The sequence below is a fragment of the Anser brachyrhynchus genome, assembly GCF_964034855.1.
Source record: "Anser brachyrhynchus genome assembly, chromosome: 2".
Taxonomy (NCBI): Eukaryota; Metazoa; Chordata; class Aves; order Anseriformes; family Anatidae; genus Anser; species Anser brachyrhynchus.
The window spans coordinates 86630785-86653720 of NC_137695.1; the positions used below are offsets into that span (position 1 = coordinate 86630785).

Sequence of the window (22936 nt, forward strand, 5' to 3'; positions counted from 1 at the left end):
TAACGCAAAACAATGGCGCTGACCGGCCGCCTCATTTTCAGTCCTCCATTGTTCATGAAAGTTATTTGAGCTATGTGCCTGCAGGCACAGGGGGAACTGCTCTGCATTAAATATATATTGAGTTCATAACTAGAATAGTCTCTCCAAAGTTGTATTTTCATTATAAATAAAAGCAGCAAAAGTTCACACCTGAGGTACCTTCAACAACAGAGAAAATTGGCATTTACCACTTAAAAACAGCCAAAAGGAACATTAAAATCATCAAGCCAAAAAAAACAAAGGATACAGGGTTGTCTTTTGAGTTAGGGGAGGAGGTTGTGCACAAATGAGAAAACAACACATTCTTTCTATAAACTATGGTATGCAGGAAATTTATCTTTCGGCAGTTACTAGTTTAAGAATATGGAATATGGAATTAAGAAATTCCATATTTTTAACAAGCTCAGGATTCAGAAGACATGAAAGATATGATGAAAAGAGTATTTTTAAACTCTGCTAGGCCAGAACAAAAGTTAGGCTGTAGTTTGAAGAAAATGAAAGTAAACCACCTGTTTAGTAAAAAATTGTACATGAACTGGTTCTTTTTATTATTATTTTGATCATTTTCCAATTAGTTATTTGACAAGGATATATTTGAAACAGAACTAATTTAAATTTTACTTCATATTTCTTTTCTTTCGTAAAAAGCGTAAAGAAACAAGAAAAAGACTCTAATAAATCAAGAAAAATGTGTTTTAAATTCACAAAATGTAAAACTTTAAGAAAGAATCTGTCAGTAATCCCCAAGGAAGGATTTTTCAGATTTGCTTTCATATATAATTATAGGGGAGAACATTGATTACTGACCTACATAGTCCTGATTCAGAGCAATCAAAACACCAACATTACAGGAATACACAGCGGTATTGTACTACTGGCTGTTTTTTTTTTTTCATCAAACTGGGTATTAGCCTGCTGTGTAAGATGTCAAACTCCCAGAAAGATTTCCATATTTCTGTAGGTTACTCTTAACTGACAGTAGGTAAAAGAATGCCTACAGAAGCAAACACCAAGACAGCACTGCTATTCAAAGGATGAAAATTTATTCTGGGGCAGCAAACCGTCCCAGTGCAGGGAGCCCTGAGACATCTGTCTTCTAGAAGTGGTCAAGGGCAACCCTGCCCCAGCACCTCTCCTGGCAGAGGATGAGCACATGGCACAGCCCAGCTAAGCCACGTATGGACAGGGGGGTCTGGGAGTACGGACAGTGCTGTCTGGAAGAGCCCTGCCTGCCCCCAGCACAGCGCAAGGCAAAGACAGGGGCTGCTGTGGGCAGATCAACCAACACTGCTCGCTCCCAGAGGTCCTCTTTCCAAGCGACTCTTGCATGCCAACCAAGGAACCGACTGAAACATCCGACCACTTGTGTCGTGGCAACCTGCTCGAGGACGATGCCTCTCCCAAGAGCTCTGCAGCCCTTCCTGCTGCAGATGGCCAGCCAGGTCACTCCGGTGCTATGGGAATGCCTCTATTTCCCTAAGAAAGAAGCAGGGCAGGACAAACCACCTTGACTGCCTAAACACAACACCAAGACTGCAACTGCAGAATCCATTTTAGATCTCTTTCATGCCACATGCTTTCGAAAATCATTATCATCTCTCTCAAATAACAAAATGAAACTCTGTAGAATTTGCAATGAAAAGATAACATGGCTAATTAAATATATGCATCTAAGCTTGAAAGCTTGAAATATTCTAGCATGACATCCCACATCTGGAGATAAAAATAAATAAAACAACAAAGTAAGACCATGTGAAGTACCTAGACTTGATATCACATAGATACAGGCACACCCATGGTGAAATCTGCATCTAGAGAAAAATATTGCACGTTCTAATTTTCTTTTAATCACATTCAAGCGTGGCCTGGTTTGGTAGTTCCAAATACAAAAAAAAAAAAAAAACAGATTCACAGATAATTAATCCCTGAAACTTCCAAGAAAAAGAAAATATAGAATCACTCACAGAGGTAAGGGCTCCTTAACTAATATTATCAACATACATCAGCAATTTAAATCATTTGAATCAAGGACTTCATAGGAACTAGTTGCATACTTAAAGTTCAGTATTTACATAAGTCTCTGCAAGATCCAAATAACAAGTAAGAGAAATTGTTTCAGGTTTATCTTAAAGACCTAGAAGGCATCCCAGATAGCACACTGCAATTTAAAGGTTATACCAAACTGATGCTCAACACAGAATTTTCAGAGGACACATTTATATATTATACTATAGTTTTCTTATATATATTATAGTTTTCTTCCACCCTATAAATAGTTTTACAGTGAGTATTTCAGGAGCATTTCCATGTAGAGGGGAAAGGAAAAGGATAGAGCAGAATACAGAAGAATCTATCAGGAACAGCTCTGGATATTACACACCATTTATTAATATTTCAAAACTGCTGCTATTAAGAGACAACTATACCTTTTCTTTGTCTTCTTTAATTTTTTTTTAAATGTTAAGGGTAATTCACTGTTTCTGTACTCATGTATTTCTCTAGATAGGAAGCTCCCAATCCTTTTTCCTCATGCGTTGCAAGAGAACATCTTGAAGACTGCTAAATTGAGAGCAGTAACACCTTAAGCTGAAGATGGTCTTGAATAAAACTAGCACTTCCGACATGTTAATCGGTCACTAGAATCAAACGTTCATTATACAAGGAAGTTGGTGACTGAAATCAAATGTTCATTATCCCAAGAAGCTTAAATTGTAAATGTAAAATCCTCCATACCTTAAGCATACACATCTTTTTATCATTTATAAAACAGATGCTGGAAGTCTTAGCATGCAAACACTTGGTCACAAAAACATTTTATTAGATGTCCCACAAAAAATTAATGTTGATACTTTTGCATAGAACGGCTCTTGGAAATCTAGCCAGTGGAAGTAAAAGTAATAATTACAACAGTCTTACCTGGTCCCAGGGACAGATGATTCCTCCGAAACACATAAAGAGATATCCCATGGCAACCAGACATACCCAGACCACCAGCGAAAATATACGGAGCAGCTTCTTGAAGACAGGTTCTACGCACACAAGGATAAATATAGCAAAAAAAATTGCTAGGGCTGTTGGAACAGTTATTAAAAATGCCACGTGGTCTTCAATTTCCTGGAAACAAAGGAAAATAAAAGGGAGTTAAAAACTGATGTACTTAAAGGTCAGACAAGGACAAGATACTCTTAACTGACTGCACACAGATCTCAGAAAGACATGATAATATGAATCAAATATCAAGTGATATGAATCAAAATAGGATTTCTTTCACTGTAAGAAGCTCTGATTTGAAGTACTAACTTCATAAACAACTATTAACCACCCTACTACTTCTTTTGCTGAATTAAGAAATATAGTAGTTGAAGCAGATTAAGAAAACTAACTCACACGACAGTAATGTGCTAGGCCTGAAGGACTAAGCGAATTAAAACCTGCAGAAGCAGTGTAGGCTCTCTGCTCCAGATTTCAAAAGATTTCTGTGGTCACTGTGGTTTGCAGGTGAAATTCCAGCATCTCCATTGAAGAATGCAGCTGTCAAAATGCTTCCCAAATCGACACTGCGTCCCTAAGTCCACAACAGCCTTATTTTTCTGACAGTGATATCTACCAGGCACTATACATCTTGCTTCTGTTTGAAGCATTCATCTGTAAGGATGTGCTCTAGACTACATATGCACATTTTTCCTAGCAACTGCTTACTTTGAAATGTGTAAGCAACACACAGAGCAAGGACTAGAACCTAACTGGAAATGAGATTCAGAATAAACAAGAACTGAATTTATTTACAGAACCCACATAGTTACTACACTAATATTTTTAAATCATCTAGCGATAGACGCATTAACAAAGAATACATATTTATTTTTATATTACTATATTTGTTCAAAGGTATCCCTGGCTGAAGTAAAACAGCACTGTATCAAAGTTTGGTTGTACAATCTTCATTGGTTCAGGCAGCTGTTAGGAATTCTAACAGCAACTAGTGGAAGAAGAAAAAAAGATTGCAAAAGCAGACCCCAAATGACACTATTGTAACAGTAAAACCCTCCACAAATTCACACCACATGCAGAAACGCTTTGTACCCACTTCTCATGCTGGTGAGATGTTTGGGACGATCTGAAGTACCCGTTTGATGGTTTTTAAGACATCTAAGCACAAAGAAGCAGCATTTCCTTTCCCCTAGTTTTGTAGTTGCTTTCTTAGCGCCTGATACATTTTACTTATTGGTGATTTGCTTAAAGTTTTACTTAAAATATTTTTTATTTTTTTCTTTCTTATTTGTGTACAAGAGGTAGAGCAAAACAAACAAACAAACAAAACAGTGTTTCAGCATTTATTTATTTTTCTTTCATACCTCAGTAAAAGACAAGTTACACAACCTGCTGTCTATAGGGAGACACATGTGCTGCAGGAATCTTTCACCTCCTTCTCCTCAAACTCCTGGGCTTGTGCCTGTGAGTGCACATGTGCTGAGCACTTCCACGCTTGCTCACTGCCTCGGGCGTGTGTGCCCACTCCAAAGGAGCGCACCCACACCTTCACCTAGCAGAGCTTCAGAAGCCACAGACCCAGGCAAGCATGTAACCGAACGTCAACCCACAGACTCTGGACTTCGGCAGGCCAGCAGGGGCGCTGATTGACTTTCTGCCAAGCTCATTAGCTGCTACGTCATGCGGCTTGCACCATTAGCCATCGGCCATATGGCTCCAAGACCAGGGCGACCAGTGCCCTGGCTGCTGGAAAACCAGGGAAATGCCGCTATCAAAGCCTACGCCTGATCGGGCAGGCTGCAGGTTCTCTCTCCTGTACCGTACCTCACGTATCACCAAAAAGTCGAAGAGAAAGCCCGGCAGCACTTTTTAGAGCTAACACTTTCTCACCTTTCAAACAACATGTTTAAGCTACCTTTCCTTTTTCTGTTTTTGACGGCAAGAACTAAGCTGCAGCAGCAGTTTCCCATAACCCACATTTTCCTTCTGCTTTCCACGCTCTGAAACCAGCCCTTGCAGTCACTTCAGAGAGCTGACAGAAGGCAGCTCATCTTTCAGTTGTCTTTATTCTTTCTTCCCTTTTAAATTTACAAAGTCACACATTTAACCAAGTACCACTGCAACTGATCAGGGTATAAGCAAAAGAATCAAGAAACTGTAAGTCATGATGCTAACTCTGAAATGCAAGCACTAAAATCTTCCAGATATTAAATGCACATATTAAGCACTCAGATGGTCTCACTGAAAACAAACTCATGAGCTTAACGCTAGGCACAGAGCTAAGTGTTTGCATGAGCACAGAGCTGCATGAAGTAAGGTGGATGTCATCCTGCATAGTAACAGACAAAATATCCAACCTAACTAGTAATAACAAGAGCTGCTGATTTATGTTGCTAAAGTCTGTGGGTTTTGTTCATCCCCATCTCTGAAGTTTGTTTCCGTAATTGTCATGGCAATGATTTAGTAATGTCACAACCAGTGTCAGCCCAGATTACATCAAAAGCATTTAACTTAAACCTTTGACTTCTGAACTTCCAGGTGGGATTGCAAAACTCCTGTGACACAGTCAGAGAAATCTGACCCTTCACCTGTGGCAGGTCAGCACTGCATTCATTGTATTGTCCGTCACACAGTCAGGGTTGCAGCCCTGAAGAGGAATCCACAAGCTCCTGAAGGAAGCCACGATTAAGAAAAAACAATCATTTTAATGAGGACAATTTGATATTTCATTGATAAAAATCATGCTACAAATATATATGGCATGAATAGCCATATGCACTTAGACAATATTCTTCTCTGTTTATGTAATATATGTATATACATTGCTTTCTAGGATGATCTTGCTTTGTAACAAGCAAACAATATTTAGATTTCAGTTTAGAGCATATGTACACACATACAGTTAAATATTTATATATATGTGCTAACATTAGATCAATCTATCAAAATGTTTGCTCCAAATTAACAGCTAATCAGTCAAAAAAATATTTTTTTAAGAGTACACTGACCTCAACACTTAACTGGGCCAGACATTTTGATCACTAAATGAAAACTTTTTCTCTAGTTTCTCCCCTTCTTATGTTGCCTACTGCAAAATTTTGCAGTTTTGTTTTGGTTTAAAAATATGCTGAAAAAAAGAACAGATCGTAGTGTTTAAGTTCCTCATCACATGTAAATGAAAGAGATCACCCTGACTTCAATGGCTCTTCACCTAACTGAGCTGACTACAAAACCACCAGCTTCTGCTAGCCCTAGGTGCTTACATTTTACCACACACTGTATATCTAAAGTAAAAGATAAATTTAAAGACAGGATAGAGTATACTTTAGGTAAAGAAAATATGTATGAGAAAACAATTGTTATTACAACCTTAATCCTTTCCAAAAAGCCTTGATATATGTTAGGTTTAGGTCAACAGAGGCAGACTGTGTGACGCAGGATTTTATTTTGGAAACAACTTCTAATAATATTTTTCTATTACTCCAGAGAAGCTAAATATTCATGAAATTGTACCTTCAAGAGCAGGACATTTAAAGCTTGTAACTTCCAGATCAATATTTGCAATCATCACTGTGTTTAGCATGTTACAAGGTGAAGTCAGGTGCAAAGACAAATCCTGAAGGTTAAACGTTTCATTTGCCTAACCATTTCCCAAGGACAGGAAAAAAAAAAAAAACACTTTCCTTTTTTTTTTTTCATTTCTAGTCTCAGAAATTAAAATACACCAGAGGTAATGGAATTAAAGTATCAGCATGACACTTATGAACATAATGGCTAAACCTATGATACATGGATCTTGCCTGACAGCTCTATCTTCCTCAGTGTTTGCTATCTTGCTGTCTTTTAATTACTGAAGAAATTAGAAAGTCTACCCTTAGAAATTTTTCCAACCCCCATAAATTCATAAGAAGCATGTAACAATCTTGTTATCACCACTAAAATCTGAAGAATCACTTTCATTCATCTTTCCAAAAAACACCACCTTCTCTCATCCTCCATCCTTCTCCTTCTTTTTCCAGATAATGGTATGCCTTCTGTTCAATTTTAAACAGCAGAGCTGCTGTAGAGCAATTCACTGTTTTATATAAGCCACACGACTTGATAAAGTACTCCGTAAAAATGAACAAACAAGCATTTAAAACACCAATTTCAGCATAAAATCTTCTCCCATGGTCTCTCTCATTCTTTTGATACTTTCTCCTTTATTCTTTTCATGTAATGGAATTTGACAGCAGTCTACATACAGCAGGCACCTGCTGGGATATGAAATACCACATACTTGGTTGGAATTAACTCAAACCATTTTCTGTATTAAATCATTACTAAAATCACTTTTTGCTGAGATCAGTGAAACATTTTCTAAATGCAAAAAAAGAGCAATGTTCTTCAAACACTAAAACTATCTGAGATTTCATGCAAATTGTCAAAAGTGCTGAGTTAAAAAAAAATAAAAGAAAAAAACAAAGTAGGCCTCAAAGATTATCTCACTGACCTCTTTACCAAAATAGAATACCTTCCTTTAAGCAGAGTGACTGAAAGAATCTGTTTAGTTACCTCTGTAGCAAAAATTGGCCATTTTTCCTGTAAAGCCTTTTCCAGGACTTGAGAGAAAGAGAGCTACAACGATTTTCAGAGGACATGTCATCACCCTTCTCTTCATAGAAACAGACAGCATTTCAGTTCTCAAGAAATAGTTCCCTACAAAGCTAAAATCTGCAGAACTCTTCTGGCTACTTGTGACTCTTATCCCATGTTTTTATATGTTAGTGAACTTGCTTATGGCTGACTGCACTGGATGCCATCTGCTAGAGAGCTGGAAAAATCTCCTTTTTTTCTGGGAGGTGTTGCTCTCTGCTCCTGGCCGAAGAGCTGTACTACCTCATTTATAACTTCATCAGTGAGGACAACTGAAAAGGTTTGGCTGGCCATCTCAGACTTTTTTTTCCATCAATTTCATCACCATCCTCCCTTCAGAAATGGCAGTGTCTTTAAGGCCAGATGCCATTTCCACGACCACATGGTATTTTCTGGATCCACAGCTCAGAAAAACTCCTCTGCCTTTTGTGCCTACCATTTATCTTTCAGAGCACAGCGCTTTGCTTGTGCTTCTTGCTTAGCTGCCTGGTTAGAAGCTTTCTCATGTGCTTTTTTTTATTATTATTCTATTAATCTCTCATTGAGCTCTGTGCAGCATGTTCATGAACAGTAGCAGCAAATTAATTGAACTGTACTTTTTAATCAAACTGTCCTGAAGCTCGTGTTGGCAAAGCTCTTGATTTTCACTACGGCCCTATGTAACTGCATGCCTGAGACTTTTCCCTCTGGTTCAGCGTTCCCTGTTGTGCTTGCTAGATCAATGGTAACAGCATCAGACCGAACATCCAGTTGTTGCATGGAGTCTGTTGTCTTGAGAAACTCACTTCTCTATTAATGAGTGAGTCTGACGTGCAGCCTACACTTGCTGTTAGCACACGGGGATATTTGACTGCTCGCTTGTCAGCAGCTGGGCTGGCAGTCCGCGGATCATGTAATTCTGACTGGCTTTTCAGATGCCAAGCTGCTCTGTGACAGTACATACAGCCAGCAAGAAGTAGTTCCGGATTTGTGACCAGTTTCTGGATCATTTTCTGTTTGTTAGTACATTGGGACATTACTGGTGCAGCAAGACTTCATTCAGATCCTCCAGGTGACATTTTGATCACCTCAAGCATTTCCTCCAACTTCAAAATCATGAACAATGGGTACTATAAAATCTCCCCGTAAGAGAAGCTTGGCGTTTTGCACCAGTGCAGTAATGCTGCTGAAATCAACAGGAACGACTCTTTGACTTTACACTGTCTGTCCTAGTTAGCAGAGAGGCACTAATGGTGATAACACAGTGACCAGCCACATAGGTATCATGAACATCCTCGTGGCCACCTACGTGCTTGACTGCAGCACCAACAACTTTTTGCCAGTGGGTCCCTCGTGAATTCAACTGCATATAGTTGTTGTTCTTCTCCTCTCTTACTCGCTACAAAACAATTGCATCCGAATTTTGCCAGGTTTGCCCAATAGTTACGAAGGAAGCTCGCCTGCTTCAATGTTGTAGCAATGATTGTCACAGGAATAGCGGAAATACCAGAGATCACAGACTTCCCTGCCTAATGCAAACATCAGACCTCACAGAAGGTCTGGGTATGATCCTTGGAGGTGCTGAGGAACAGTCACAGGCCATGTGCTGTGCAAATAACAGTAACATAAGGAAGGCTAGGAGGAAAGTCCTGAAGGCAAAATACTTGTTGCTAGTGGAGAAGCAGAGAACTATGGTGGCACTCTCATTAATGTTCCCAGAACAAGATAGGCTGACAAGCACGGGTACAATAAGCAGCTGAAATTGTATTAAAGAGGCAGTTTGATGAAACCAGGGAAACTTTAGGCACAGGGAAGGAGCCTCTAGAAGGTAGCTGAACTTAATCTAAACCAGAAAAAAAGTGATTTTGCTGGCACTTCAAAGGTCATAGGAAAACATTCAAACTGAAGAGGTTACGGGAACACAGTACATGGTTTAAGAGAAGCAGTAATGTCACAGAGAACCCGTAATTCTCAACTACAGGAAAGGACAGAAGTTGATTAAACTTACGCAGGAGGGAAATGGCAAAAAAAAAGCCGTAACATGCAGACTCACTTTTTAAGAAGTTTGCAGAGAAATCAAACAGCCACATGAAGGTACACACATTTCTATACGAACACTAAAAGCCTAAGAAAGAAGATGGAAGAAATAAAATGTCTGTTGCTAAAATGACATTATTTACACAGTAGACTTACTGAAAACTTGGTGGAAAAAAGACCATCAGCAGAATATTGCTGTTCCAGGTAGAAACTACACAGAAAAGACAGAAAGCCATAATTCAGCAGGGACTGAAGGAGCTAAAACACAATAATCTAGGAGAATCAACCAATAGCATAAAGTCCCTACGAACCAAAATACTGGGCTGAACAGCAAAGGCTTATCAAAATAAATGACCTAGGGGACTGATAACCAAATCAGAATGGAAACTATATGAGGTTCTATGAAACGCAGAGATAAAGAAAGGCTGCCAAGGAAGAAAATGCAACAGGCAAAGGGATACATCAGTGACTCCCAGCTAGACTGGCTAAGGATCACATCAGCAGACAGAAGCTGAGACTACTGTCCAGGTCTTTCATGGAAGAGCTGAAAAAAGCAATCAAACAAGCAAAAAAAACAAAACCAAAGCAAAACAAAACAAAAAACTCACAAAGAACACCACCCACATAAAGAAAGAGAAAACACTCAATCTGATCTCAAGAGGTGGAAAGAACCTGGGTCATAAAATGTTACTGTTGAGGGGCTGCTTTATAACAATGAAGAGGCTTGTTAAGGACATAAACAAAAAACAAAAACAAAAAAAAAAGAAAAAAAAGGAAAAAAAGGAAAAAAAAAAAAAAAGAGCCCAAACACTGAAACTGAAAGCAGGAGCTAGAATTTTAGATTAAAATCTTCGTAGATGGCTATAAAAAATCAGAGGTTCAGACCAAAACCTAATCATTTCTCCCAAATAACTTACAAAGACCAAAACAAACCCAGAATGCCTCAACAGCCAAGCAGAGAAGCTTCTAAAAATTATCTTATTTTTTTTTTAAAAAAGGGGGGGAGGATAAAAGGGATCATAAAATTTAGCGGGATTAATATAAAGACTTAACATTGTACTCCAATAAAAGAGTTTGAGAAATTATTTTTGAGTGTAAAACAAGTAGTAAATTCTATTTGAAACTTAATTAGGAGTTGGAAGCAAACAGGTGATCCAGGTGTTAAAAAGAACAGAGAGATCAGGCTGTAGCAGATTCTGTTTTATTTGTATCTGTGTTCAGCATGGGGTAGTTCTCATTCCAGACTATTCTGTACAGGGGGAACACGTCAGAGGATCCGTCTCAAACTAAAGTATCAGTGTGAAGTTTTAACAGAAAAAAGCAAGAACACGGAATGTTAAAAAAATAAAAACAGCACAACCAGGTATGGTTCAAAAGAAAGGGTCAACTAGGCTTACGGAAGAAAGAGCTGAAACTGTAAAAACATGTTTCCCCCACCCAAAAGTGCCAAGTATACTTCTGTACACAGAATAACAGGCTCTTGGTTGACTATTAACACTTAGAAATAGAGATATTTGGCATTTGTAATAGGCAGGCCTGAGGAAACATCACGGTGGTGCTCACCAGCAGTTAAAAAGCAACCCAAACTCCAGAACATTAGTAGAAGAATAAACAAGAGAGAACATCGTAATGCCACCTCGGTGCACTATGAATGCCATCAACAATTCTGGTCCTACCACCACCACCACTTCTAAATTAATACAAAAGAACTACAAAGGAGAGGTTTGCAAGGGTCAAAGCTACAGCACAGTGGCTAGATCAATATCTAATTAATGTTTGTTTGTAAGTTATCTTTTCTCTGCAATGAACAAATGCATCTATCCATTGAAACGCCTCTTACGATTTTTAAAGGTAGTGACCATCCCAGAACAACAGCGAATGTTGTTTGAGCACCCTGCATGCAAATGTGTAATCAAGAACATATGTGATACGTCCACAGTATCATATGGCTTGGGGTACAGGACAGACACTGATCACTACCAGAAACATAATTATCAGAATCACGGGCTGTGCGCTCATAAATTTCATATACATAAAGATGCCCTGTGCAAGTACTATGCACCCAACCTGCATGGTGGTGGCTTTTTTTAAAATGGCTTTGCCCATTTTATCACATTGGCACTTCTCTCTCTTGATTCATTTTCCATTGCGTTGTAACCTCTCACCTTGTTAACTACACCATATACAATCTGTCAGTATTTACAATCTTTTATTTAATGAGCTGGGGTTCAGAGGGCCCCCACGTTGTCAGGAAGCACGAATAGGACCATCACGCCTTTCAGCCATCTAGCCCCATCTCAACCTTCTCTCAGGCTGGGAATTACCAAAAGTTGCTTTCCACCTTAAGACATTTAACAGCCTATGAAAAACAGGATGGTCCAATCCCATTACTAGTGGCTACAGCCTGTGCACTTGTAAAATTATCCTACCCTATGACTCTGCAGTCACAGAAGATAAACCGTGTAACCATGTCCCAGAGAGCAATGACAGCTAATTATGCTTTACTCCCTCAAGTGTACCCCTCAGAAGAGGGCTGAGACAATAAGCAGCAAAGTGGGTGAAGTTTGTATTTTGATGAAACCAATTATTCCAGGCTACAAGGCTAATTAGTGCCCACTCATATCATTTAGATTTATTTTTAAAGTAAGTGTAGTGATCATCATATTCTCCTTGCTTGCTTTATTTCATATGTATTGATTCCGAATTCCTAAATCTTTAAAACAGCTGAACTTTTTAGGTAGTAAACTACTTCACAGGACTCAAGGACATGTTTTTCAGTTTAACTGCATGATAGCACATATTAAAAGTGAAATTATGCCCTTCCTCATATCCATGTAGACCCACAGAAGTCGTAAATACTGACATCCTGGTTCAGTCCTTTGAGCCATTCAGTGATGCCAGTTACGTATTTTGACTGTCACTGTTGAACTGAAGCTAGATGGTAGCTTTCCCTCACCACTTCACTTCCAACATGGTAACTTGAGAATCTGGCCATAATCAAGAACTAGTCAAGATGGGACTTGCTTAAAAGTAAGATCACAAAATTTGAACCATGGAGCATTTGAGCTTCAGCACAGGAGAAAACAGTGTGCGTTTTAAAGGTCTGTTTAATAAAGATGAGGGCAAGCTTAGGCTTATTTCTCTGCTGGGTCTTTTAAAGATACATTTTTGCAAGAATATTCCACAGATTTTACATATCAGCATAATAAGGTAACATGAAAAATAGTTTTAATATTGAAAAGTCACAACTGTCATTGTGTAATTACTTTTCAAGTTTTCCAAAGGTTTGGCAATTACTTACTAAACACAGCTATTTTTATGACAGAAAAAGTTCTTAAAGTTTACGCCCCTAAGGACACGCTCCACTCTCTCATGTGCCTGTCAGTTCAACTTCAATGCAAAGAGATTTCTTACTTCATTTCAGACTTCAGGATCAGGCTCAAATTCCTTAATGGGTATTGTTTCTAGGATGATAAAGCTTCAAATAAAGAAGCCAAAATGTTAACTGACACTTGAAATACAGCTCAGCCAAATCACTCCTCCATGAAGGAGCAAAAATTCAGAAACATACATAGGAAATGGGGCATCAGCGATACTGGAAAATCAGACATTTCTACTTGGCATTAGTTTAGGGTTTATTTATCCAGTATTGTTACCCCATCTCATTAAGGGACAGGTTACAAAATACTAAAAATCGAAGAGACCAAGAACAATCTTTTAAATTGTTTTAATCTAAAACAGACGTTGTATCATTTAAGGAAGTGTCTAAACACCACTACCTACCAAGTAGGTTTGGAAATTGCTTGGGCTCATTGGGACAGCAAACCAGCTCAAGTGAGATATGATGGCCACCTTCTGGTAAAAGCCAGCAGGGGTGCCAGCAGGGCTTAGAGGACCAGCTACTGGTCTGGACAACCTGCCACCCACCTCCTGGGTCCTGGCCCGCGTAGGCTGTGCCACTAGAAAGGACCACCACCACAGACTGCATCAAAGACCAGGAATCCGACTGTCTGCTGGGGTACACAAGGTAAGAGCAGAAGCACTACCAAGCGTGTGCTGAGCCAAATTCCAGGAAAATCTGGTTTCCTAACATTGGTCCCAGGGGAAAGTCAGTTTTCAGCCTCAATTCAGTCCTGCTGGAAAAGGAGCTAGGAGAATCCAGTCTTCCTGGGATTTGCCTGCAGGGCTGACCCAACTGCTAGCAAATCGGAGAGGTGGATGGGGAAAGCTTACCTAGAATGGGAGGACAGTAACCCCACTTATTCAGTCGCTGTGCATGCGACTTTAAGAGGTCCCACAGCAGACAATTCAGGTGCCTGAGGAGGCAGGTGGAAAAATCAAGCTCCAGCTACTTTTGCAAACCCAAGTGAGTAAAAGGAGCTCTCTGAAAAGCCATCATCTACACCGGATCTCACGGCACTATCCAGTGATCAAACACCATGTTGGCTGCATCTGAAGCCATATGGGAAACATGCCTGTGCCAAAATATGCATTGCCCTGCTGCCTTCTGGAGCACACTGAGCATGCAACCAGAAACCATTGCTCCTGCACGCTGGAGCACATCTTCCAGGTTAGATAAACTTTGAAACTAGACCCATGGATGGTGGAAGGAGCAGACACTCAGACAGCAGACCTGAGAGCAAGGCTAAGAGGCTAGTGGTGATGGTTGCTGCTTACACTGGTTGTCCCAAATACAAGCCTGGAACATGCTCTCAACCAGGAACAGCAAAGGACTTTTATATCATGTACATACCACTAAGAACAAGAGAGTTTTGTTGAAAGATGGGAGATAAAAATGTTTTGATATAGGTTGGAGAAAGACAACTGGGAAAGTAAGTGTAGAGACTGCCTTACACTCTGCACAGATGGTTCAATAGTCCCTTGAATCTTCAGCAAAGTCTGAACAAGGTTCAGTGTCTGGACATTGCTTATTTAAGATATAAAGATCTGGAGCAGAAAATGCGTACAGCTGTTATTTTCAGCAGGATCAGGAAGGAATACTCAAAAAAAGACTGTAGGGAAAAGAGAGCAGAAGTCTGCTAATTCACTTATTTCAGGGTCCAGAACCCTAAAAGCAGAAGTTTAATCCCTTGGCTGATTCTCATATTAGCATATCAATAAGGCTTGAGCCGACTCAGTTCTTTCTAAAACATGCAGACGCCACTGTGGCAGCACTTGGCTCGTTTGGGATCACAGCTTGGCTATTGCTGGGAATTTAGGCACAGGATGAAAGGCTGAAGGTATTCAGCTGCAGTTTGTTCCCACCATGCTGGCATGCCAAGCCACTCAAGAGATTTGCAGACCGCTTCTATCTGTATTAAAAGTCTTTGCTGCCATCAGCTTGGAGTGATGTCGTATGGAAGATTCCAGTCATTGCTATCATTATAATAAACTGAAGGTTGAGCCTCTTGAAGGCTCAACCAAAGAAACCTATTCACTATTTTGATGAGAGTTTTAAGACACACAAAAATGAGTCAGATATCTTCATCTGTGACAAGGAACTTGAAATCGATTTCTATAATTTTAAGCAAGATAACCAGAGAGGTATTCAGTGGTTCCTGGCAAATCCACTATGAAATTGCCATACATGATTTGTGAATCCACATACCTGGCTTGATGCTGATAAAGACAGCAGCCCAGTCCATCACCTGTCTTATTCCCCGTGCACCTCAGTAAACAACAGCTGTAGCTGGTAGATCATTTGTCACTTGTGTCAGCTGCAGTAATGATTAGGAGTTGTGGATCCATGGCTTGAGTCACAATTTGTGACATTAAGCCAGCTTTCTATTGCCAGAGTATCCACAAAGCTTGCATCTACTAAGATTACAGTTCAAGGCTTAGTATTGTGCCAACACAGCCATACCCATAGTTTTACCCAGTTCTTATTCAGCATTTAGGCTGTTCAATACGAAGGATGAAACAGGTATGTGAAGAGAGGTTGCCACAGGCACCTCATTATCTTGATGGCTCTCTGTTAGCAGGCTGGTTAGGGACTGGCAAATGAGACAAGCTCTTAGCAGCATTAAAAGCAACCACAGACATACTGGAAGTGTCATTAGCAAATGAAACATGAAAAAGCCCAGACCGATGTAGCAGGGAGGAATGAAACCAGACGCAAAGCTAGGCAAATCCTGCCTCAGACAGGAAGAAGCAGCAATCTTTATGGGTCTGATTCAAGAGGTAGTACTGGCTAAAAAAGTCATGCTCAGACAAGTAAAGGTACTACTGGAAAAAACAACTGGCAGGACTGGCAATATCCTATGACTGTACCAAACAGCTGACAGCTATAGCTGCAAAAACATATTGTGATATTACAGTGCCTAGAGACAAGAAAAAAAAAATTGAAGCATAGGATTCCCTCACGGAATGGTTTAATATACAACAGACTTTAAAGCAGAACTGCATGCTCAATTATAGCCGGAATTATGTAAAGAAAAGGAGTTATAAATAAAGTAGTTTTTGCTTTGAATTCTTCCTCATCTTGGTAGTGGCAATAATCGGGCAGAATGAGCTTAAGAAAAAGTAGCACACCTCATGGGCACAACAACCACAGCATCAAGCATGCAAACAGCCCCTTCTCAGCTTCTTCTTCAACCAGTGAGGATTTTCCTACTTCATTCATTACCTTTGCTCTGCCTTAGTTTTCTTTCTGGAGGAATGAATATGCTGGAGTTTGAAAACAGTATAGCAGATGCTTTGGCTTACTTTCAGTCTGCAAGGATTCCAAGGAACACTTTCAAAGGCTTTGGTATTCTTGGATTTTGGGAAGACAGTTGTTGCTCTTGAACCGAAAGTGCTTTAAATTATGCAAGGCCGATCTCAAGAGATTTCCTGAAATTAAGAGTACAAGTGGACTTACAGTACAGCTGTATTATTCTATACAATTGGGTTACAACAGAGCGTCTCATGAATAGCGATATGACATCACAACAGCATCAGTCTGGTGACCTTTTGGTGTGGCTGGATGAATTTTTCAGATCGACAGTACTGATGTGAACATTACCAGAAGCATGCAGCAAATGCCCATCTGCAGACACCTCATCACCTGAGACACTGCAATGAGGATGATGGAACACGTCTTCCCCATCTGCAATTTTAAGCTGCATTTTCCACTTGGACTTCGAGACTTTTTCCTCTCCCTTTCAGCATGAGATTCTGGTCATGGAAATCCTGAAGAGCTCTAGGTTTGGCAGATGTCCAGTTTTTACCAGAAGTAGGAAGGATTTCTTTCAGACGAGTAAGACCCATTAAAGGGAGGGAAGATTTGTTGTCATTCTGACCACAGGCCCAAAGAAATGGCACTCACAAAAGATGCTCACAGGACTCTTCTTGATGCACTTCTTTTTGTGCAGAGACAATTCCCTGGTTGGCCGATAAAAATTTTAATGTACTGCTTCAGAATGAGGCAGCTACTTCTGTCTACACTGCAGCATCAGCCGAAGGTAAATTTGGTTATGGTCTGGTCTGATGCCAGAAAATGAGTTCCTAGCAGACCATACATCCTCCTTGTTGCAAGAATACCTCCCTAAATTATTGTACTCTCCCATTAAGAATAATTGCCTACTTCAAACTTTATTGCAGAAGGTATTTGGGCAAGTCAGTGACATAGATGCGCAGACAACCTTCAGTTTCTTGGGTTTAGGATTCAGCAAAAAGGTTGAGGAGTCACAACTGAGCCTACCAGCACGATCACAAACTTTTTGGGAACTTCAAAGCAGTGGATTTGAAGATAGGTAATGACTCTGCTTCAGGGACAGTCGTCAGGCTAGATGTGCAAACACACACACAAAACTACTTCGCGGTGTTTTAGATGAGGGAACGCATCAGAACACCACATTGTGGAAGAGCTTTGTGGAGCATTGTGGAAGAGCTCTTCACTCAACACGTGCTCCACTTGGCCACTGATGTCATCCAGAAGCAGGCAGCTCCGCTTCAACAAGCATCAACACATCGACAACCACATCTTACTCGGTCACATGTAGCAGCACGGATTCTGGAGGCAGATCAGGGCCACAAACTACTGTTAAATATAACCCTGCATTAGCAGGCTTGCAGTCTTTGAGCAAAGGTCACTGGCCAGCCTAAAAGAAAGCATCTATATTTATCTATTTATATCTACTTATATATATATCGCAGCAAATTGGTGGACATTTGGGAAAAGGGAAGGATCTTGACAGATATGGGTCTTGTTCCACTTACACCACAAGATCCTCCCCTGTGCTAAGAGATTCTGGTACCCCGAACTGTTTTTACTGAAGCCTACATCTATGGACAGGGCTCTGTTTATGTCTAGAAAATGCATGGATAAATGAAAGTTACAGCCTTCCACTAAATTGTACAATTCGGGCATCATCCCTGTTTTAAGTCAGAGTTTTGTTTAACTGCATCAGAAACAAAACATCACAACAGCAGATATTTCAGATACACTCGCATTTTGCATTAGGAAATTTTAAAAAGTCAATTTAATCTTTTATCCTATAAATTGCAGTTATCATGTCCAGTCTAGAGACAAACCTGTTCTAGACACCACTAAAAATGGTCAGAAGTTTTTAGTACTAAAAACAGGAGAGGGAAGAAGATAATGAGTTTATCTTACACATTATATTATTAAAAGAACAAGACAATAACCAGACAGAAAATCAACCTGACATCTGGCATTTCTAAGCACTGGAAGGCTTTCACAGATTTGGGAAAATAATTTACTCTCTATCGATTAAAGCAGCTAAACATGGAAGCCTGATCTCATTTTGCCAGTTTTCCATTCACGCCAGGTACAGAGAATACAGAGGATACTTTGACACAGGAAATTCAAAGGCTGATACTATCATTATATTATTTAAAGCTCCAAGCTTTGAATGGTCATCTTTCAAGGATACTCTGGGAGTCTTGTATTGAGTGTTTGAGGAGATAAAGTGCTTAATCCCAGAGGTCGAAATCACAATATTTTCCTGAAACAAACAGAAACAAAATCTCCCAAGAAACCTATCTCAGTAACAGCAGTACACTGACTGAAAGAAGAGTAATCAGATTTCCAGACACACTTTGTAAGTAATCTTGTTTACTCTAATTTTGCAACAGCTTTTATAAATTTTTCATCTGAAATCGGGAAGGCTACAGCTGGTATTCTGACAGGTTGAAATGGCTGAGGACGTGGGATACACCCCTGCATGGCTGGCACTGTGTTTGGGAGCAGTTAAGCAGACACTGCCCCCCAAAACATCAACTCAGACATCACAGTCATCTATTTTAACAACCGAGTAAAAAATGTAAATGGAAGGAAAATCTCTCACTTCCATTGCTTTCAGCTTTTTTAAAGAAAGTCTAGAACATAAAAATGGTTCATACTCGATGTACATCCATTTCTTCCTAGCAGTGTCCGATCCCGCATCTCACGTTTTAAGTTGTGCTTTGAAATAAAAGTGAGAAATACGAATCAAGTGTTATGGTGAGTCATTTTGGAATTTTGTTTCCAAAACAGGCTTAAATAGTTCTCAGTAAAATCTCAACTGCTTTGTATGAAATCTAAAGGAAACAACTGCTAAGAAAGATTTCCTTTAACTTCAAATGCACAGCACAGACCTACACAGAACTATTCCACCTCGCTTCTATTGTGCCTCCCTCACAAAAGTAAATATTCTGTCAAAACAATCACATATATACTAGATGTGCAAAATAAAGACAAGGATATTAATATCAGCTCTTGCAGCTCAGACGCTCATAGCTGCTTGCCACTTTTATATTATCAGGCACACAAATTTGACTGAGGTTCCACAGCCATATAAAATGAGGGTTTGTTAGTCAGACGTGGGAGAAACAGATCTAAACCTTTAGGAATATTTTAATCCCAGATGCAACCAGAGCTGGGCTACAATAAAATGCTTCTAGGTGAGCATCTGGGCTGGGCTCCAAGGGATTTTGCCCAACATCCTGTGGCTGAAAGTCTGCATAGGCAAGCTTTCTCTCCGCCTGAAGTTACTTTCATCCGTTGACTGGAAACTTTAAGGATGAACCCCACCTCTCTCTCCGCTCACCAGTCCAGTTGTTAGCCACAGGAAGATAAAGGCTCAGGAAAAAGGTTCTAAAAGCATTTTTTTTTCCTTTTCCGGTATGTCTGGAATTCCAAATGCAGACTGAACTATAAAATTCACTCTTTCTGAAGTGTTGCTCATGGCAAGACTCCGCCAGCTCATTGTTTTCTTTCCATAACTTTCAGTAGCCCTTTGATTTGGACCCAGCGTTGTGCCAGTGTTGTTACCGTGAATGATTTACTTCGAGAAAATGAATTATGAAAACAAGCGTGCTCAGCTTGTACTAGCAAGATGCAGATTGTACCATGACTGAAAGGTATGAAATCCAGTGCTATGAACTGTCAAGCCCAAGTTCTGCTGCCTTGTATCGTGCTAGTATCGTGCACATCTCCACCCCTAGCCATGCCTTAGCCTAGATACGTACTTCCATTTCTACCACTGGCCCCTTCAGTCCTGACAGATAAGCACCCAAGCTAACACACCAGAATCAGAGAAGCTGTTGAATTTGTATTTTGGTACACAGCACTCCAAAACAGGAACATCTAGGCATTAAGCAGCCAAATTACGAGCCACCGCCATTATTACTGGCTTCACATTAGCTCTTTTACACCTGTCTTGCATTTGGTAGGACTAGCACGTTTAACAAAAAGCATTAAAAATCTTAATATAAATATCATAAGGAAATAAGCCACCAGTTAACTCTAAGTTTAGCTAGTCCTGCAACCGTTTGCAGCAGTTTTTAAGGTAAAAGTTTGGTCGTAACACACACGAAAGCAGGCTTCTCTGCCTCCTGAAGCCAACAGTGCTACGTGCAGTGCCTCTGGAAGAGAGGTGACACATTAGGTGACACCAACCCGCCCGTCCTCGCTCTTAAGAGACCTCAGCTACATACAACAAACACCCAGCTTTCCAGAAGACTGAAAGATTGAGGGAAAGGATTAAGAAAAGAAAGCCTGAAGCCCTTCAAACCCCCTTCTTCACTTCAGCAGCCCCCGGCAGCGCCAGCAGCCTGCCTCTAACCATTACCAGCAGGACAACTCTGCGAGGAGCAAGAATTTTACTGCCCTCTGCAGCTTCTCCCTCGCCTTCAACACAAGGGCAAAACGGCCGGGATTTCTGGGCGAGCCAGCCCGATGCCGGCTGTCATCCGCCGCCCCGGCGCGTTTCATCTTCCCCGAGGCTGCAAGACCAAGGCTCTCTGGAGGAAAACGGGTCAGGCGCCCCGAAACGGGGCGGCCGGCGCAGAAAGCACCGAGGGGCCGGGGCGGCGAGCCGGGACGCGGGCTGGGTTTTGCGGGCAGCTGCCAAGCCCCGCCAGCCAGCGCTGCCACCCCGGCGCGGGGAGGTCACGGCGGCCAGCCCGCCCGCCCGCCGGGAGGAAGCAGAGCCAGCGAATTAAGGGAATTAAACTCGCTGCGCCCGCCGGCTCCCTCCCGGCTCCCTCCGGCAGCCGCGGGCGGCAAAGTTTGCCCGTGGGGGGGCCCCGCGGCCGCCGCCTCCCCCGGCAACTCCGCCGCGGTGCCCCCGGCTCCGGAGCCCCCGTCCCGCCCCGTCCCGTCCCGCTCCGTCCCGGGGCGCCGGGCGGGCAGGGCGCCTCTTACCAGCCCGGTGGCGAAGAAGACGGCGAGCAGGGCCAGGCAGGCGCCCATGACGATGAGGAGCAGGAAGACGAGGAGCGGGTGCTGCTGGCTCATGCAGTAGTACGACTCGTACAGCCAGTCCCGGCAGCGGGACTGCTCGCCGCTCGCCCCGCAGCCGCCGCCGCCGCCCGCCTGCTCTGCCCGCTCCAGCAGGTAGCGGCGTCTCCTCCTCATCATCATCGCCTCTCGCCACATCGGGGGCGCCGGGCAGAGCCGCCGCGGCTCCCTCCCTCCCTCAGCGCCGCCGCTGCCGCAGGCAGCCGGGGAGTGGAGCGGGGCGCGCTCCCGCGCGGGCGGCCGAGAGGAGGAGCCGCGGCGGTGGCGGCGGTGGCCGCATGGTGCGGCCGCGGCCGCCGCCGTGCCAGTCCCGGGGCTCGCTGCGCCTCCGGGCAGCGCCGCCCCGCCGCACGCACACGCCTCGCCCGGCTCCTCGGCGCTGGGGGCGGGAGGAGCGCTCCGAGGAGGAGCAGCGGGCGGCACGGAGGGGTCCCCCCCGTCACGGCCCCCGCCGCCGCCGGGCCCCCTTCTCCCTCAGCGCCTGCGGGGCTGAGGCGGCGGCGGCCGCGCCCCGGGTCGCCAAGGTGCGGGGAGCCCGCCGGCCGCCCCCCGAGGAGACGCCTCGGGAGGTGTCCCCCACACGGCAGCTCTCATCGTGGCACTCTCACTGCGTCCCTTTCCCGACGGCTGAGGCTCCGTTTTTAAAGTCATGCCTCGATTTCTGCCCCAAACTGGCTCTCGAGTTAGCAGGCACGCGTTTCTCGCAGCTTGCCAGTGTATCCCCTCTCCTTGCTCTGAAGGACTTGGTTCTTCCCAACAAAGCAGGCACTCGAAGTAACCTGCAGTTTCATACCCACCACGCGCAGCATTTACCAGCTGAAGTTTTGTACGCACATGCACACAGGACAGGGCTCCCCTTCTTCCCCCAGCCGCTGCCTCACCAAACGTCCCTCCCCGCAGGACAAGTCCCTCTCTGCCCTCTCCTTCTGGCCCCCGCTGTCGCTTTGCCACAGCCTTCATCTCCCACAGGCTGCCGGGTTCCCTGCGCTCTCCAGGGAGAGGAAGAGACCAAAGCGATGCGGGTGCCACCAGGCCTACATGTCACAAGGGTGGGCCCCGGTGGCTGGAGTGATGCCAGCAGCAAGAGGGACTTGGAGGACTACGGTCCAACTAAAGGAGAATAGCTGGTTCTCCTATACATGGACGTAAGTGAGGGATTCAGAGCAGAGCGCTAAACATAAGCCAGATAGAAGAGAAGGCGGGTAACTAGGATGATACAAACTGAAACTGACCCACCAAGACCTTCTGTTGCCTTCTTTATCTGCCACTGTTGGTGTTTTTACATGGAAGAAGTGGTACCTCCAGTAGTATCGTAACCAAACAGAGAAACCTGTACTACACGTAGCTCTGAAACTCTGTCCGGACACTTACACTTCTTACATTCCTCAGGTTTGAAACAGGGATGCGGTCTGCCCTTCCCCGTCCCCCGTTCCTCTCAGCTGCCCGTAAAGAAGAAGAGCTCCTTGGCTTTCACTCTCCCTTCCCCTGAGAGGCACGGCTGGGCAGAAGGAACAGATGAGGAAGAAGTGG

General features: G+C 42.6%; 1 protein-coding gene across 2 annotated transcripts in view; it reads right to left on the reverse strand.

Moving 5' to 3' along the window:
- ADCY2 (adenylate cyclase 2) overlaps positions 1 to 21768 on the reverse strand; it is a 211923-nt gene extending 190155 nt beyond the window's left edge. Inside the window, exons 1-2 of one of the 2 annotated variants that reach the window (XM_080578375.1) lie at positions 21311 to 21768; positions 2956 to 3153 (exon numbers count right to left, since the gene is read on the reverse strand). In XM_080578375.1, the coding sequence (XP_080434501.1) occupies positions 2956 to 3153; positions 21311 to 21544 (432 nt within the window). In that variant the 5' untranslated portion in view covers positions 21545 to 21768. The remainder of the gene's footprint in view (positions 1 to 2955; positions 3154 to 21310) is intronic. The other variant, XM_080578374.1, reaches the window with a different exon arrangement.
- Between the last annotated feature and the right edge of the window lie 1168 nt (positions 21769 to 22936).